This window comes from Suncus etruscus, chromosome 11, assembly GCF_024139225.1.
Source record: "Suncus etruscus isolate mSunEtr1 chromosome 11, mSunEtr1.pri.cur, whole genome shotgun sequence".
NCBI classification, from domain to species: Eukaryota; Metazoa; Chordata; class Mammalia; order Eulipotyphla; family Soricidae; genus Suncus; species Suncus etruscus.
In genome coordinates, this window is record NC_064858.1 from 55,407,017 (window position 1) to 55,425,167 (window position 18,151).

The 18,151-nt window shown below is 40.3% G+C and overlaps 1 protein-coding gene across 1 annotated transcript in view; it reads right to left on the bottom strand.

The window, feature by feature from the left end:
- The window catches only part of ANKS1B (ankyrin repeat and sterile alpha motif domain containing 1B), a 1,587,094-nt gene that overhangs the window by 1,410,479 nt on the left and 158,464 nt on the right, over positions 1 to 18,151 (bottom strand). The window contains 1 exon segment of the mRNA XM_049782864.1: positions 8,728 to 8,884. Coding sequence (XP_049638821.1) covers positions 8,728 to 8,884 — 157 coding nt within the window.

Here is an 18,151-nt window from a genome sequence, read left to right on the forward strand (position 1 = left end):
GGGACTCAGAAGAAACACTTTAACACCTGGAAGTTAAACAGCCTCATGCTCAATAACCAGTGGGTCCGAGATGAAATCAAGGAGGAAATCAAAAGGTTCCTGGAAACAAATGACAATCAAGACACAAACTCTCAGAACTTATGGGACACAGCAAAAGCAGTACTGAGAGGAAAATTTATAGCTTTGCAAGCACACATCAGGAAGGAAGAAGGAGCTTACCTGAGTAGCTTAATGACACAGCTAATAGAACTAGAAAATGCTCAACAAAAGGACCCAAGAACAGGAAGACAGAAGGAAATAACAAAGCTGAGAGCAGAAATCAACGAAGTGGAAACTCAAAAAACAATCCGAAAGATCAACGAAAGCAGAAGTTGGTTCTTTGAAAAAATAAACAAGATTGATAGACCACTGGCAAACCTAACAAAGAAAGAGAGAGAGAGAAACTTGATAACTCGTATCAGGAATGAAAAAGGAGAGATCACTACTGATATGACAGAGATTCAAAGGGTAATCAGAAACTACTTTGAAAAACTCTACGCCACTAAAAATGAGAACCTGGAAGAAATGGATAAATTCTTGGACTCTTATAATCTTCCACGGTTGAAGGAAGAGGATGTAGCATATCTAAACACCCCCATCACCATTGATGAAATTAAAACAGTAATCAAATGTCTGCCGAAAAACAAAAGCCCAGGTCCAGATGGATTCACTAATGAATTCTATCAAACTTTCCAAGAGGAACTACTGCCAATCTTGGCAAGACTCTTTCATGAAATTGAACAAACAGAAACACTTCCAAATAGCTTTTATGAAGCCAACATCACCTTGATACCTAAACCAGACAGAGACGCTACCAAAAAAGAAAATTACAGACCAATATCACTGATGAATGCAGATGCAAAGATCCTCAACAAAATCCTGGCAAATAGGATTCAATGCCTCATTAAGAAGATCATCCACTACGATCAAGTAGGTTTCATCCCAGGAATGCAAGGCTGGTTTAACATCCGTAAATCTATCAACATAATACACAACATCAATAACAAGAAAAATAAAAACCACATGATCATATCAATAGATGCAGAGAAAGCATTTGATAAGGTCCAACACCCATTCTTGATCAAAACTCTCAGCAAGATGGGAATGGAGGGAACCTTTCTCAATATAGTGAAGGCCATCTACCACAAGCCAGTGGCAAATATTATCCTCAGTGGAGAAAAACTGAAAGCCTTCCCTCTAAATTCTGGCACAAGACAAGGCTGTCCTCTCTCACCACTCCTATTCAACATAGCACTGGAAGTACTTGCTATAGCGATTAGGCAAGAAAAGGATATCAAGGGAATCCAGATAGGAAAGGAAGAAGTCAAGCTCTCACTGTTTGCAGATGACATGATACTCTACTTAGAAAACCCTAAAGACTCTATCAAAAAGCTTCTAGAAACAATAGACTCATATAGCAAGGTGGCAGGCTACAAAATTAACACACAAAAATCAATGGCCTTTCTATACACCAACAGTAATAAAGAAGAAATGGACATTAAGAAAACAACCCCATTCACAATAGTACCACACAAACTCAAATATCTTGGAATCAACTTGACTAAATATGTGAAGGACCTATACAAAGAAAACTATAAAACTCTGCTCCAAGAAATAAGAGAGGACACACGGAAATGGAAACACATACCCTGCTCATGGATTGGCAGGATTAACATCATCAAAATGTCAATACTCCCCAAGGCATTATACAGATTTAATGCCATCCCTCTAAAGATACCCATGACATTCTTCAAAGAAGTGGATCAGACACTTTTGAAATTCATTTGGAACAATAAACACCCTCGAATAGCTAAAGCAATCATTGGGAAAAAGAATATGGGAGGAATTACTTTTCCCAACTTTAAACTGTACTACAAAGCAACAGTTATCAAAACAGCATGGTATTGGAATAAGGATAGGTCCTCAGATCAGTGGAATAGGCTTGAATACTCAGAAAATGTTCCCCAGAGATACAACCATCTAATTTTTGATAAAGGAGCAGGAAATCCTAAATGGAGCAGGGAAAGCCTCTTCAACAAGTGGTGTTGGCACAATTGGATAGCCACTTGCAAAAAATTAAACTTAAACCCCCAGCTAACATCATGTACAAAGGTAAAATCCAAATGGATTAAAGACCTCGATATCAGCCCCAAAACCATAAGATATATAGAACAGCACATAGGCAAAACACTACAGGACATTACAGGCATCTTCAAGGAGGAAACTGCACTCTCCAAGCAAGTGAAAGCAGAGATTAACAGATGGGAATATATTAAGCTGAGAAGCTTCTGCACCTCAAAGGAAATAGTGCCCAGGATACAAGAGCCACCCACTGAGTGGGAGAAACTATTCACCCAATACCCATCAGATAAGGGGCTAATCTCCAAAATATACAAGGCACTGACAGAACTTTACAAGAAAAAAACATCTAACCCCATCAAAAAATGGGGAGAAGAAATGAACAGACACTTTGACAAAGAAGAAATACGCATGGCCAAAAGACACATGAAAAAATGTTCCACATCACTAATCATCAGGGAGATGCAAATCAAAACAACGATGAGATACCACCTCACACCCCAGAGAATGGCACACATCACAAAGAATGAGAATAAACAGTGTTGGCGGGGATGTGGAGAGAAAGGAACTCTTATCCACTGCTGGTGGGAATGCTGTCTAGTTCAACCTTTATGGAAAGCGATATGGAGATTCCTCCAAAAACTGGAAATCGAGCTCCCATACGATCCAGCTATACCACTCCTAGGAATATACCCTAGGAACACAAAAATACAATACAAAAACCCCTTCCTTACACCTATATTCATTGCAGCTCTATTTACCATAGCAAGACTCTGGAAACAACCAAGATGCCCTTCAACAGATGAATGGCTAAAGAAACTGTGGTACATATACACAATGGAATATTATGCAGCTGTCAGGAGAGATGAAGTCATGAAATTTTCCTATACATGGATGTACATGGAATCTATTATGCTGAGTGAAATAAGTCAGAGAGAGAGAGAAAAACGCAGAATGGTCTCACTCATCTATGGGTTTTAAGAAAAATGAAAGACACCCTTGTAATAATAATTTTCAGACACAAAAGAGAAAAGAGCTGGAAGTTCCAGCTCACCTCAGGAAGCTCACCACAAAGAGTGATGAGTTTAGTTAGAGAAATAACTACATTTTGAACTGTCCTAATATTGAGAATGTATGAGGGAAATGTAGAGCCTGTTTAGGGTACAGGCGGGGGTTGGGTGGGGAGGAGGGTGATTTGGGACTTGGGTGATGGGAATGTTGCACTGGTGATGGGTGGTGTTCCTTTTATGACTGAAACCCAAACACAATCATGTATGTAATCAAGGTGTTTAAATAAAAAAAAAATTTAAAAAAAAAAAAAAAAAGAAGATGGTATTTTTCCAGGAATCTGTCGACTTCTATTGGGTTCTCCAACCTAATCTAGTATAGTTGTTCATAATATGATCTCATGATATGTTATATTTCTTGGGGTTGTGTAGTAATCTCTCCCCTTTCATTTGTGATCCTACTGATTTGGGTGTTTTCCCTCTTTTTTGGTGAGTTTTGCCAGTGGTTTGTCTATCTTGTTTATTTTTTCAAAAAACCAACTTCTGGTATCATTGATTTTTTTGGTATTGTTTCTTAGTTTCTATGTTGTTTATTTCTGCTCTGGTTTTTATTATTTCTTGCCTTCTGGTTGTGGTTGGATTTCTTTGGTGCTGTTGTTTCAATTCCTTGAGATGAGCCTTTAAACAGTTGATTTTGTCATTTTCCTCTTTCTGATATAGGCCTGTATTGCTATGAGTTTCCCCCTAATTACTGCTTTTGCTGTGTCCCACAAATTTTGACAAGTTGTCTCTTCATTATTGTTTGTCTCAAGGAATCTTTTTATTTCTTTCTTGAGTTGCTTTTTGATCCAGCTGTTATTGAGCAGCATGTTGTTTAATCTCCAGGTATTAGTTTTTCTCCATTGCTTCTTCTTGCAGTCAATTTTGACCTCTGTTGCATAGTGATCTGATAGGGTGCTTCTAATGATCCTTACATTTGTGGTCTTATAAAGGTTAGATTTGTATCCTAATATTGGTCTATTCTGGAGAAGGTTCCATGAGGGCTTGAGAAGAACGTGTATTCTGTTATCAGGGGGTGGAGGACCCTATATAAGTCTATTATCCCTAGATCTTCTAATTTTTTATTTAGGGCTCTTATTTCTTTGCTATTTTTCTGTTTGGTGGATCTGTCTAGTGGTGATAGTGGAGTATTAAGGTCTCCTACTATTACCACATTTCCCTTCATGTGTTTCTCCAGGTTAGTGAGCAACTGCCTCACATATTTTGCTGACTCTACATTAGGTGCATAAATATTGATCAGGGTTAGTACCTCTTGATATAGTGTACCCCTGATTAGTATGTAATGACCCTCATTGTCTCTGATCACTTTCTGGAGGTTGAATGGAATTTGGTCTGCTATAAGAATGTCTGTCCCTGCTCTTTTTTGTTTTCCATTGGCCTGAAAGATTGCTTTCCATCCTTTTATTCTAAACCTATGCCTGTCCTGTACAAGTGTGTTTCTTGCAGGCAGCAGGAGTATGGTTTGTTTTCTAATCAAGTTCTCTACTATGTGTCTTTTAATGGGAGAGTTTTGCCTGTTAACATTTAGGGAGATTATTGACAGAGAGGGCTGTTGTGCAGTTCTGTTGTGTAGGGTGGTTGTTGTTACAATTGGGGGTTTTGGTTGTGTAGTTTGTCTCTGAATAGGTCATTTAGGATCGGTTTTGTTTGCACAAATAATGCAAGATCGTTTTCGTTTGAGAATGTTTTTAAGCTACCATCCCATATTAGAGTTTTGCTGGGTATTGTACCCTAGGCTGGAAATTTCTTTAATTCAGTCGTTTAAATACTTCATTCCACTGTCTTCTTGCTTGAATTGTTTTAAATGGGAGATCTGGTTTGATTCTTATGTCCCTTCCTTTGTACTTGAGGTTCCTTTTTTCCCTTATTGCTTTAAGGAGTTCATCTTTCTTTCTTTTCTTTTTTTTTTTTTTTTTTGCCATTTGGATTATTATATGTCTTGGTGTTGGTTTATTAGGGTCTATTTTATTAGGGACTCTTTTCACTTCCTTGATTTGCACGGAGTATTCTTTCCAAAGGGTGGGACAGTTTTCTGCTATTATTTCCATAACTATTGTTCTTCCCGTTTCCCTGTTTCCTCCCCTTCTGGTAAACCTACAATTCTTAGATTATTTCTTTTGTCTTTGTTCATTAAGTACTGGACTTTTCCTTCCAGTGCCTTGCCTCTTAATTCCTTGTTGGTTTTCTGGTCATTTTTGGTTTGTAGTTTTCATTCAAGTGCTACCATGTGCTTCTCCATTTCTGTGATTCTGCTTGTCTGGCTTTTTACGATGTCTGTTAATTCCTTCAATTGCTTTTGTATGGAGTCTTTCATATTCTGTATCAGATCTTCTTTAATTTGGCTAATTTGTTCCTCCATGGATTTTTTTGTACTCAGTGGCTAGTGATTCTCTCATTTCCTGTACCAGGGCTTGCATTTCCTTTCTCGTGGCTGCTTTTAAATCTTCATCTCTTGGATCTGTGTGTTTTGGTGGACTTGGGAACTTAGGAGGAGTTCTCTCTGTATCTCCAGCTGTTAGGGTCCTCCTCAGTTTACCCATGTTTTTATGCATTTATTGGTGTGGCTTGGAGAGCAGTGCCTTCCGATTTCGGCCTTTTTTTACTCCCTGTGGTGTAGGGCTGGGTCCCTTCTCTGGATTGCAGCTCTGGGTGGGACTGTTGGGTGGGTGGGCTGACTGAGGTTTGGCCTCTAGAGTGCCCTCTAGCAGAGCCTGATTAGTTGCTGCTTCCTCTTGTTGCCAGCCAGTGCAGTACCACAATTGGCCACAATGGTGGAGGCCGCTACTGATCCTGGCTCCCTTGTCCTCCTCCTCTATGTGGAAGTCAGCGGAGCTCCGCCTTCTTCAGTCCTCTGTGGGAAGTCCCTCTCGTCTGTAGTTCCTATCCCGTCTCAAGGGCACAGAGATGCAGTGGGGCAGGAGTGGAGACAGAGAAAGGTCCCCTATTGTCTGCCAGCCCTGGAAGCCTCAGGGATGCAATCGGGGGAGGGGTGGGTGGGGAAGGGTCCCCTACGTTAGCAGGCACTGAAAGCCTTGGAGACTTGGTTGGGGAGGGGCGGAGTCGGGGGAAAGACCCCTACCGTCAGCAACTGCCAGAAGCCTCGGAGACGCAGTGGGAGGGGACTGAGACGGGGGAAATTCCCCTACCGTTAGCAGCCGCCAGAAGCCTGGGTGACGCAATCAGGGAAGGAACAATTATTCTCAACTTTTAAACAATAAAAATCATAACGCTAAGTAAAGAAAGTGAAAAAATACTTTACCTCAAATATCTTAAAAAATATTTACCATGTCATATTGATTTACCTTCCTTTCCTTTTGGGATTGTCATGTTAAAAATGATCATTTATCAAGGGTCACATACTTGGTTATTGTGAAAAAACTTTATTGTTAAAACTTTTCAACAGGACAGAAAACAAGTATCTCTTTAAAAGTACCCTTAATATGCATGCCATTTAAAATATTCAACTTTCAATTATGTTTGTTTATTCTTATTTTCTAGTAATCTTTAAAAAATACTTTGTTTGTTAAAGCTAACATTCTCTGATATAATGTTAGAATGCTTTTTTTTTTTCAGGCATTCAGTTTTAAGAACCACCACCAGATGGCTCATTCCACAAATGATCTCTAATTTTCTGCTCTCTATAAAACAAAACATCTCAGAAATTTTAGCACAATAAGCTGATGAAGATATCCACATTCATCTTATTTAAAATATCTTTATTATGTATTTATAAAAAGAATTCTGCACTTTACTTGTAAACAGATATTTGTATTGTGATAAATATTAATAAAATACTTTGTCAATTAATAATACATTTTACTCATTACTGATGTCTGTAACTATACTTTTTTGAAAAAAGAAAATTTTTCTTACCTTTGCTGTTTGCTAGTGTGCACTTACTCCTTAAACTGAATTTATACCAAAGGCTGCAAAGTCTTTATCCATTTAAATGATATACTAATTATACTTTATTAGATGTGCTTGCCCTAGAGTAACCTACTTGCATTGATACTGGACAGCTGCCAGCCTGCAGCTTAACGCCATCCTTGTAATTCAATTGTTGGATTGCACGCTGGTTTTCAAATATAGTTTTACAGAATGAGAACAGCAGGGGGCATGCAGAGCTCAAGATGTTTGTTATCATACTGTATTGAGACCATATTTTACTTCTTGTAATCTGTGGTCTTGTCTATTCAGAATATTGAGATATTATTTTCATGCAATATAAAACCTTGTATGTTAGTATAATTCTGCTGCTATGTTTTATTCAACCTTCTCTGAGTTTATACAGAGACATATATGTATAGTAAATTGTAATACATGGCTAACAACTGCAAACATTGCACTTTGTATTTTAAGTTATAAAGTGGGGGCCAAGAGATAGCATGGAGGTAAGGCATTTGCCTTTCATGCAGAAGGTCATTGGTTCGACTCCCGGCATCCCATATGGTCCCTGAGCCTGCCAGGAGTGATTTCTCAGCATGAAGCCAGGAGTAACCCCTGATCACTGCCGGGTGTGACCCAAACAAACAAAAAAAGTCATAACATGAACATATTGTGAAGATACTATGCAAATGTAAAACATTGTGGAAATGATAAGTATCATCACTGATTGAGCATTTAACTTTCTGTTAAGAAAACTAGTTCAGGGGCTGGCAGGGCGGCGCTAGAGGTAAGGTGCCTGCCTTGCCTGCGCTAGCCTAGGACAGGCCATGGATTGATCCCCTTGCATCCCATATGGTCCCCTAAGCCAGGCGCGATTTCTGAGCTCATAGCCAGGAGTAACCCCTGAGTGTCACCGGGTGTGGCCCAAAAACCAAAAGAAAGAAAGAAAGAAAGAATGAAAGAAAGAAAGAAAGAAAGAAAGAAAGAAAGAAAGAAAGAAAGAAAGAAAGAAAGAAAGAAAGAAAGAAAGAGAGAGAGAGAGAGAGAGAAAGAAAGAAAGAAAGAAAGAAAGAAAGAAAGAAAGAAAGAAAGAAAGAAAGAAAGAAAGACAGAAACAAAGAGAGATATACAGACAAAGAAAGAAAGAATAAACAAACAAAGAAACAAAGAAACAAAGAAACAAAGAAAGAAAGAAATAAAGAAAGAAAGAAAGAAAGAAGAGAGAAAGAGAGAGAGAAAGAAAGAGAGAGGGGGGAAGGAAGGAAGGAAGGAAGGAAGGAAGGAAGGAAGGAAGGAAGGAAGGAAGGAAGGAAGGAAGGAAAGAAGGAAGGAAGGAAGGAAAGAAACTAGTTCATATCACAAACACAAATTCTATTCAGTATTAAATACTGGACAAATATATAATGTACACTTATATTAAGCCACCAAAAATATTGCAACTATTTCCTCTATGTAGAATTTTCTTGTGAAAAATGTCTGTATAAATACCTAAATTATTTCCTATGTGCTATAAAAGAACTTTCTAAATTTCTCCTTGATATAATATAGCAGTAGAAAAGTCTTATGCAAGGTAAAGACAGAATTTATACATTTTCAAGGTGACTTTGTCTTTACAAACCCAGAAAGTGTGGTATGAGCAAACATTTGACAACTTCACCTGTTCATTGACTCTGGAATGTGATGGTCCATGATGAATAAGAATCTTCACAATTTCAACATCACCTTTCCAGGCTGCCAGGTGAATAGGAAAATAACCTTTGTTGTCTGCTACATTTGTTGAAGCCTCATATTGAAGTAGTTTAAGAACTATGTCCCTAAAAAGGAAAAAAAAAAAACAAAACAACTTAACAGGAAGGAAGATATACTAATCAATGCAAACTTTAAGAGAATATCATAAGAGTCTATTAAATGTTGGTTGGCAATTTAAAGGCATTAAATATTTAATTAAAATTAACGTGTTTATCGTTGTTTGTCATTTACGCCAAGGGAGTAGTCTGAAGACATTTGTAGTCCTATGTTCATTGTACTATTCAGAATAGCCAAATCTAGAAACAACACAAGTGTCCAAAAAGAGATGACTAGTTAAGAAACTATAGCATATATAATATAGAGATGCATTTGATATGACATAAATAGGTAGCTACCCAGTAGAATATTGCTCAGTTAAAAGAAAAGAAGAAATTGTGCCATCTACTGCTATGTGGATAGATCGTGCTGAGTGAAGTTAGTTAGAAGGAGAGAGACAGATAGAAAATGACTTATCATATGCAGTATGTTAAGAAACACAGTAGTGTAATAAAAATAACCAAAGGAAAACTTAGAACTTTGTTTAATAGAAAGCTTGGGTTGGGAGGGAGGGACTACAGAGCATGAAAAATGGCTAAGCTTTGCAAAAGCCGGCTCCCTGTGTGTGACACCAGGCAGGGAAAATCCGCGAAAGTACACCGGCCCAGTGGGGCCCAACAGTGAAAAACTGTGAGTGTGACCTGTCTATGTCTGTCTACTGTCCTCTTGCATGAAACTCTTGCAAGTGGGGCAAAAAGAGGCTCCAGAAACCTCGCTCGTCCAGACGCCATTTTTAGGGAGGGACTACAGAGCATGAAAACCGGCTAAGCTTTGCAAAAGCCGGCTCCCTGTGTGTGACACCAGGCAGGGAAAATCCGCGAAAGTACACCGGTCCAGTGGGGCCCAACTGTGAAAAACTGTGAGTGTGACCTGTCTATGTCTGTCTACTGTCCTCTTGCGTGAAACTCTTGCGAGTGGGGCAAAAAGAGGCTCCAGAAACCTCACTCGTCCAGACGCCATTTTTAGGGAGGGACTACAGAGCATGAAAACCGGCTAAGCTTTGCAAAAGCCGGCTCCCTGTGTGTGACACCAGGCAGGGAAAATCCGCGAAAGTACACCGGCCCAGTGGGGCCCAACTGTGAAAAACAGTGAGTGTGACCTGTCTATGTCTGTCTACTGTCCTCTTGCATGAAACTCTTGCAAGTGGGTCAAAAAGAGGCTCCAGAAACCTCGCTCGTCCAGACGCCATTTTTAAGGAGGGACTTCAGAGCATGAAAACCGGCTAAGCTTTGCAAAAGCCGGCTCCCTGTGTGTGACACCAGGCAGGGAAAATCCGCGAAAGTACACCGGCCCAGTGGGGCCCAACTGTGAAAAACTGTGAGTGTGACCTGTCTATGTCTGTCTACTGTCCTCTTGCATGAAATCTTGCAAGTGGGGCAAAAAGAGGCTCCAGAAACCTCACTCGTCCAGACGCCATTTTTAGGGAGGGACTACAGAGCATGAAAACCGGCTAAGCTTTGCAAAAGCCAGCTCCCTGTGTGTGACACCAGGCAGGGAAAATCCGCGAAAGTACACCGGCCCAGTGGGGACCAACTGTGAAAAACTGTGAGTGTGACCTGTCTATGTCTGTCTACTGTCCTCTTGCGTGAAACTCTTGCGAGTGGGGCAAAAAGAGGCTCCAGCAGAGCACGGCCGCTCCGCTTTGCTACGCGGCCGTGCACTCTTTCTAAGGAAAGAACTCCATTGCAACAAGAAGGAAAAATCACACTAAGAATGGCGCTATATCACAGAAGCAAACATTTCACTCTGGACTATTTTCTCTGTAGCATGCTCGGGCCTGAGATTTGACCCAGTGTGAGGCTTCATCCACGGAGGACTCCCCTCCCTTAGAGGCAAGTCAGCCCATCCAGAAAGGGAGAAGCCAGAGGAGTGTGCTGCCTGCATCATATAGACAATGAATACCACCACAACACATAGAAAAACCCACAATACAAGTGTGACAATGGGAAACAACGCAGGACAGCATCAAACATAGAGAATGAAGATGACAATTCGGAGGACGAGATAATGACCAACCAACTAATCAACCTCTCAGATAAGGACTTTAGAGTAGCAATATGGAAGATGCTCAACGGACTCAAAAAAACCATGGATCGAGTTGAACAGAACACTAATAAGAACCAAGAAAATATGAAGACAGAAATCACAAAACTCCAAACTGAAATAACATGTCAACTAACAGGACTGAAAAAGTCAGTAAACGAAGTGAATGACAAAATGGATAAGCTCTGGGACAGGGTATCAGAAGCTGAGAATAGACTTGGTGCTGTGGAAGATGAGATACATAACAATTCCATACAGCAGGAGAGATTGGACAAAAAACTTAAAGCAAATGAGCAGACAATGGAAAAATTAGTCAAAGAATGGGAACAGATTAAAATAGAAGTCTATGATAAGATCAACAGAAACAACTTAAAAATCATTGAAGTCCCAGAAACCCAAGAAGAAAATTTCCAGGAAGAATCAATGGTCAAGAACATCATTAAAGAGAAACTTCCAGAGCTAAAGAATATATGTGATCAAATCCTGCATGCCCGAAGAGTACCAACCAAAAGAGACCCCAGAAAAACCACCCCAAGACACATCCTAGTCACAATGACAAATCCCACAGATAGAGACAGAATTCTGAAAACAGCAAGATCAAAAGGGGAAAGCACGTTCAAGCAAGCTTCCCTGAGATTTACAGCAGACCTGTCACCAGAAACACTCAATGCCAGAAACCAGTGGTGGGATATTGTGACAAGACTGAATGAAATGAATGCTTCACCCAGAATACTATACCCAGCAAAACTCACTTTCCGGTTTGACGGAAGGATACATGGCTTCACAGACAAAAAACAGCTCAGAAACTTCACAGACACAAAACCAGTCTTAAGAGAAAAACTGAAAGACCTAATCTAAGACAAGACTACCCAAAAGACACACCAAATTTTTAAATAAAGATGGTGTTAAATCCCAGGACAATTCTTTCTCTCAACGTCAATGGACTCAATGCACCAGTTAAGAGACACAGAGTGGCTAAATGGATCAAAAAACTCAATCCAACCTTCTGCTGCCTACAAGAAACGCACCTGAATAGTCAGAACAAACATAGACTCAAAATAAAAGGCTGGAGAAAAATTATCCAAGCAAACAACACCCATAAAAAAGCTGGAGTGGCCATACTAATATCAGATAATGCAAACTTTATACTCAGGAAGGTTGTAAGGGACAAAGATGGACATTTTATATTCATCAAGGGGTACGTAGAGCAGGAAGAATTCACTCTCCTAAACATATATGCACCGAATGAGGGGCCAGCAAAATATTTAATACAACTGTTGAAAAATCTGAAAAATAATATCATCAACACACAATAATTGTGGGGGACCTTAACACGGCTTTGTCAACACTGGATAGGTCAACCAGACTGAAACCCACCAAGAATATACTAGACCTGAGGAGAGAAATGGAAGAAAGAGGCCTAGTGGATATATATAGGACACTCCATCCCCAGAAACCTGGATACACATTCTTCTCCAATGTACATGGGACATTCTCCAGGATAGACTACATGCTGGCACATAAAACATACCTCCATAAGATCAAGAGGATAGAAATTTTGCAGAATACCGTCGCTGACCACAAGGCTCTGAAATTATTTGTGAACTCCAAAGGGACTCAGAAGAAACACTTTAACACCTGGAAGTTAAACAGCCTCATGCTCAATAACCAGTGGGTCCAAGATGAAATCAAGGAGGAAATCAAAAGGTTCCTGGAAACAAATGACAATAAAGACACAAACTCTCAGAACTTATGGGACACAGCAAAAGCAGTACTGAGAGGAAAATTTATAGCTTTGCAAGCACACATCAGGAAGGAAGAAGGAGCTTACCTGAGTAGCTTAATGACACAGCTAATAGAACTAGAAAATGCTCTACAAAAGGACCCAAGAATAGGAAGACAGAAGGAAATAACAAAGCTGAGAGCAGAAATCAACGAAGTGGAAACTCAAAAAACAATCCAAAAGATCAACAAAAGCAGAAGTTGGTTCTTTGAAAAAATAAACAAGATTGATAGACCACTGGCAAACCTAACAAAGAAAGAGAGAGAGAGAAATTTGATAACTCGTATCAGGAATGAAAAAGGAGAGATCACTACTGATATGACAGAGATTCAAAGGTTAATCAGAAACTACTTTGAAAAACTCTACGCCACTAAAAATGAGAACCTGGAAGAAATGGATAAATTCTTGGACTCTTATAATCTTCCACGGTTGAAGGAAGAGGATGTAGCATATCTAAACACCCCCATCACCATTGATGAAATTGAAACAGTAATCAAATGTCTGCCGAAAAACAAAAGCCCAGGTCCAGATGGATTCACTAATGAATTCTATCAAACTTTCCAAGAGGAACTACTGCCAATCTTGGCAAGACTCTTTCATGAAATTGAACAAACAGAAACACTTCCAAATAGCTTTTATGAAGCCAACATCACCTTGATACCTAAACCAGACAGAGACGCTCGTTAAAAAAATCATCCACTACGATCAAGTAGGTTTCATCCCAGGAATGCAAGGCTGGCTTAACATCCGTAAATCTATCAACATAATACACAACATCAATAACAAGAAAAATAAAAACCACATGATCATATCAATAGATGCAGAGAAAGCATTTGATAAGGTCCAACACCCATTCTTGATCAAAACTCTCAGCAAGATCGGAATGGAGGGAACCTTTCTCAATATAGTGAAGGCCATCTATACACCAATAGTTATAAGGATGAAATGGACATTAAGAAAACAACCCCCAGAGCATAAAAACCGGCTAAGCTTTGCAAGAGCTGGCTCCCTGTGTGTGACACCAGGCGGGGAAAATCCGCGAAAGTACACCGGCCCAGTGGGGCTCAACTGTGAAAGACTGTGAGTGTGACCTGTCTATGTCTGTCTACTGTCCTCTTGCGTGAAACTCTTGCGAGTGGGGCAAAAAGAGCCTCCAGAAACCTCGCTCGCCCAGACGCCATTTTCAGGGAGGGACTTCAGAGCATAAAAACCGGCTAAGCTTTGCAAGAGCTGGCTCCCTGTGTGTGACACCAGGCGGGGAAAATCCGCGAAAGTACACCGGCCCAGTGGGGCTCAACAGTGAAAGACTTTGAGTGTGACCTGTCTATGTCTGTCTACTGTCCTCTTGCGTGAAACTCTTGCGAGTGGGGCAAAAAGAGCCTCCAGAAACCTCGCACGCCCAGACGCCATTTTCAGGGAGGGACTTCAGAGCATAAAAACCGGCTAAGCTTTGCAAGAGCTGGCTCCCTGTGTGTGACACCAGGCAGGGAAAATCCGCGAAAGTACACCGGCCCAGTGGGGCTCAACTGTGAAAGACTGTGAGTGTGACCTGTCTATGTCTGTCTACTGTCCTCTTGCGTGAAACTCTTGCGAGTGGGGCAAAAAGAGCCTCCAGAAACCTCGCACGCCCAGACGCCATTTTCAGGGAGGGACTTCAGAGCATAAAAACCGGCTAAGCTTTGCAAGAGCTGGCTCCCTGTGTGTGACACCAGGCAGGGAAAATCCGCGAAAGTACACCGGCCCAGTGGGGCTCAACTGTGAAAGACTGTGAGTGTGACCTGTCTATGTCTGTCTACTGTCCTCTTGCGTGAAACTCTTGCGAGTGGGGCAAAAAGAGGCTCCAGCGGAGCACGGCCGCTCCGCTTTGCAACGCGGCCGTGCACTCTTTCTAAGGAAAGAACTCCATTGCAACAAGAAGGAAAAATCACACTAAGAACGGCGCTATATCACAGAAGCAAACATTTCTCTCTGGACTGTCTTCTCTGTTGCATGCTCAGGCCTAAGATTTGACCCAGTGTGAGGCTTCATCCACGGAGGACTCCCCTCCCTTAGAGGCAAGTCAGCCCATCCAGAAAGGGAGGAGCCAGAGGAGTGTGCTGCCTACATCATATAGACAATGAATACCACCACAACACGTAGAAAAACCCACAATACAAGTGTGACAATGGGGAAACAACGCAGGCCAGCATCAGACATAGAGAATGAAGATGACAATTCTGAGGACCAGATAATGACTGAACAACTAATCAAACTCTCAGATAAGGACTTTAGACTAGCAATATGGAAGGTGCTCAACAGACTCCAAGAAACCATGGATCGAGTGGAACAGAACACTAATAAGAACCAAGAAAATATGAAGGCAGAAATGACAAAACTCCAAACTGAAATAACATGTCAACTAACAGGACTGAAAAAGTCAGTAAACGAAGTGAATGACAAAATGGATAAGCTCTGGGACAGGGTATCAGAAGCTGAGAATAGACTTGGTGCTGTGGAAGATGAGATACATAACAATTCCATACAGCAGGAGAGATTGGACAAAAAACTTAAAGCAAATGAGCAGACAATGGAAAAATTAGTCAAAGAATGGAAACAGACGAAAATAGAAGTCTATGATAAGATCAACAGAAACAACTTAAGAATCATTGGAGTCCCAGAGACCCAGGAAGAAAATTTCCAGGAAGAATCAATGGTCAAGAACATCATTAAAGAGAAACTTCCAGAGCTAAAGAATATATGTGATCAAATCCTGCATGCCCGAAGAGTACCAACCAAAAGAGACCCCAGAAAAACCATCCCAAGACACATCCTAGTCACAATGACAAATCCCACAGATAGAGACAGAATTCTGAAAACAGCAAGATCAAAAGGGGAAATCATGTTCAAGCAAGCTTCCCTGAGATTTACAGTAGACCTGTCACCAGAAACACTCAATGCCAGAAAGCAGTGGTGGGATATTGTGACAAGACTGAATGAAATGAATGCTTCACCCAGAATACTATACCCAGCAAAACTCACTTTCCGGTTTGAAGGAAGAATACATGGTTTCACAGACAAAAAACAGCTCAGAAACTTCACAGACACAAAACCAGTCTTAAGAGAAAAACTGAAAGACCTAATCTAAGACAAGACTACCCAAAAGACACACCAAATTTTGAAATAAAGATGGCGTTAAATCCCAGGACAATTCTTTCTCTCAACGTCAATGGACTCAATGCACCAGTTAAGAGACACAGAGTGGCTAAATGGATCAAAAAACTCAATCCAACCTTCTGCTGCCTACAAGAAACGCACCTGAATAGTCAGAACAAACATAGACTCAAAATAAAAGGCTGGAGAAAAGTTATCCAAGCAAACAACACCCATAAAAAAGCTGTGAGTGGCCATACTAATATCAGATAATGCAAACTTTATACTCAGGAAGGTTGTAAGTAACAAAGACGGACATTTTATATTAATCAAGGGGTACGTAGAGCAGGAAGAATTCACTCTCCTAAACATATATGCACCGAATGAGGGGCCAGCAAAATATTTAATACAACTGTTGAAAAATCTGAAAAATAATATCAACAACAACACAATAATTGTGGGGGACCTTAACACGGCTTTGTCAACACTGGACAGGTCAACCAGACTGAAACCCACCAAGAATATACTAGACCTGAGGAGAGAAATGGAAGAAAGAGGCCTAGTGGATATATATAGGACACTCCATCCCCAGAAACCTGGATACACATTCTTCTCCAATGTACATGGGACATTCTCCAGGATAGACTACATGCTGGCACATAAAACATACCTCCATAAGATCAAGAGGATAAAAATTTTGCAGACTACCTTCACTGACCACAAGGCTCTGAAATTATTTGTGAACTCCAAAGGGACTCAGAAGAAACACTTTAACACCTGGAAGTTAAACAGCCTCATGCTCAATAACCAGTGGGTCCAAGATGAAATCAAGGAGGAAATCAAAAGGTTCCTGGAAACAAATGACAATAAAGACACAAACTCTCAGAACTTATGGGACACAGCAAAAGCAGTACTGAGAGGAAAATTTATAGCTTTGCAAGCACACATCAGGAAGGAAGAAGGAGCTTACCTGAGTAGCTTAATGACACAGCTAATAGAATTGGAAAATGCTCAACAAAAGGACCCAAGAATAGGATGACAGAAGGAAATAACAAAGCTGAGAGCAGAAATCAACGAAGTGGAAACTCAAAAAACAATCCGAAAGATCAACGAAAGCAGAAGTTGGTTCTTTGAAAAAATAAACAAGATTGATAGACCACTGGCAAACCTAACAAAGAAAGAGAGAGAGAGAAACTTGATAACTCGTATCAGGAATGAAAAAGGAGAGATCACTACTGATATGACAGAGATTCAAAGGGTAATCAGAAACTACTTTGAAAAACTCTACGCCACTAAAAATGAGAACCTGGAAGAAATGGATAAATTCTTGGACTCTTATAATCTTCCACGGTTGAAGGAAGAGGATGTAGCATATCTAAACACCCCCATCACCATTGATGAAATTAAAACAGTAATCAAATGTCTGCCGAAAAACAAAAGCCCAGGTCCAGATGGATTCACTAATGAATTCTATCAAACTTTCCAAGAGGAACTACTGCCAATCTTGGCAAGACTCTTTCATGAAATTGAACAAACAGAAACACTTCCAAATAGCTTTTATGAAGCCAACATCACCTTGATACCTAAGCCAGACAGAGACGCTACCAAAAAAGAAAATTACAGACCAATATCACTGATGAATGCAGATGCAAAGATCCTCAACAAAATCCTGGCAAATAGGATTCAATGCCTCGTTAAGAAGATCATCCACTACGATCAAGTAGGTTTCATCCCAGGAATGCAAGGCTGGTTTAACATCCGTAAATCTATCAACATAATACACAACATCAATAACAAGAAAAATAAAAACCACATGATCATATCAATAGATGCAGAGAAAGCATTTGATAAGGTCCAACAGCCATTCTTGATCAAAACTCTCAGCAAGATGGGAATGGAGGGAACCTTTCTCAATATAGTGAAGGCCATCTACCACAAGCCAGTGGCAAATATTATCCTCAATGGAGAAAAACTGAAAGCCTTCCCTCTAAATTCTGGCACAAGACAAGGCTGTCCTCTCACACCACTCCTATTCAACATAGCACTGGAAGTACTTGCTATAGCGATTAGGCAAGAAAAGGATATCAAGGGAATCCAGATAGGAAAGGAAGAAGTCAAGCTCTCACTGTTTGCAGATGACATGATACTCTACTTAGAAAACCCTAAAGACTCTATCAAAAAGCTTCTAGAAACAATAGACTCATATAGCAAGGTGGCAGGCTACAAAATTAACACACAAAAATCAATGGCCTTTCTATATACCAATAGTAATAAGGATGAA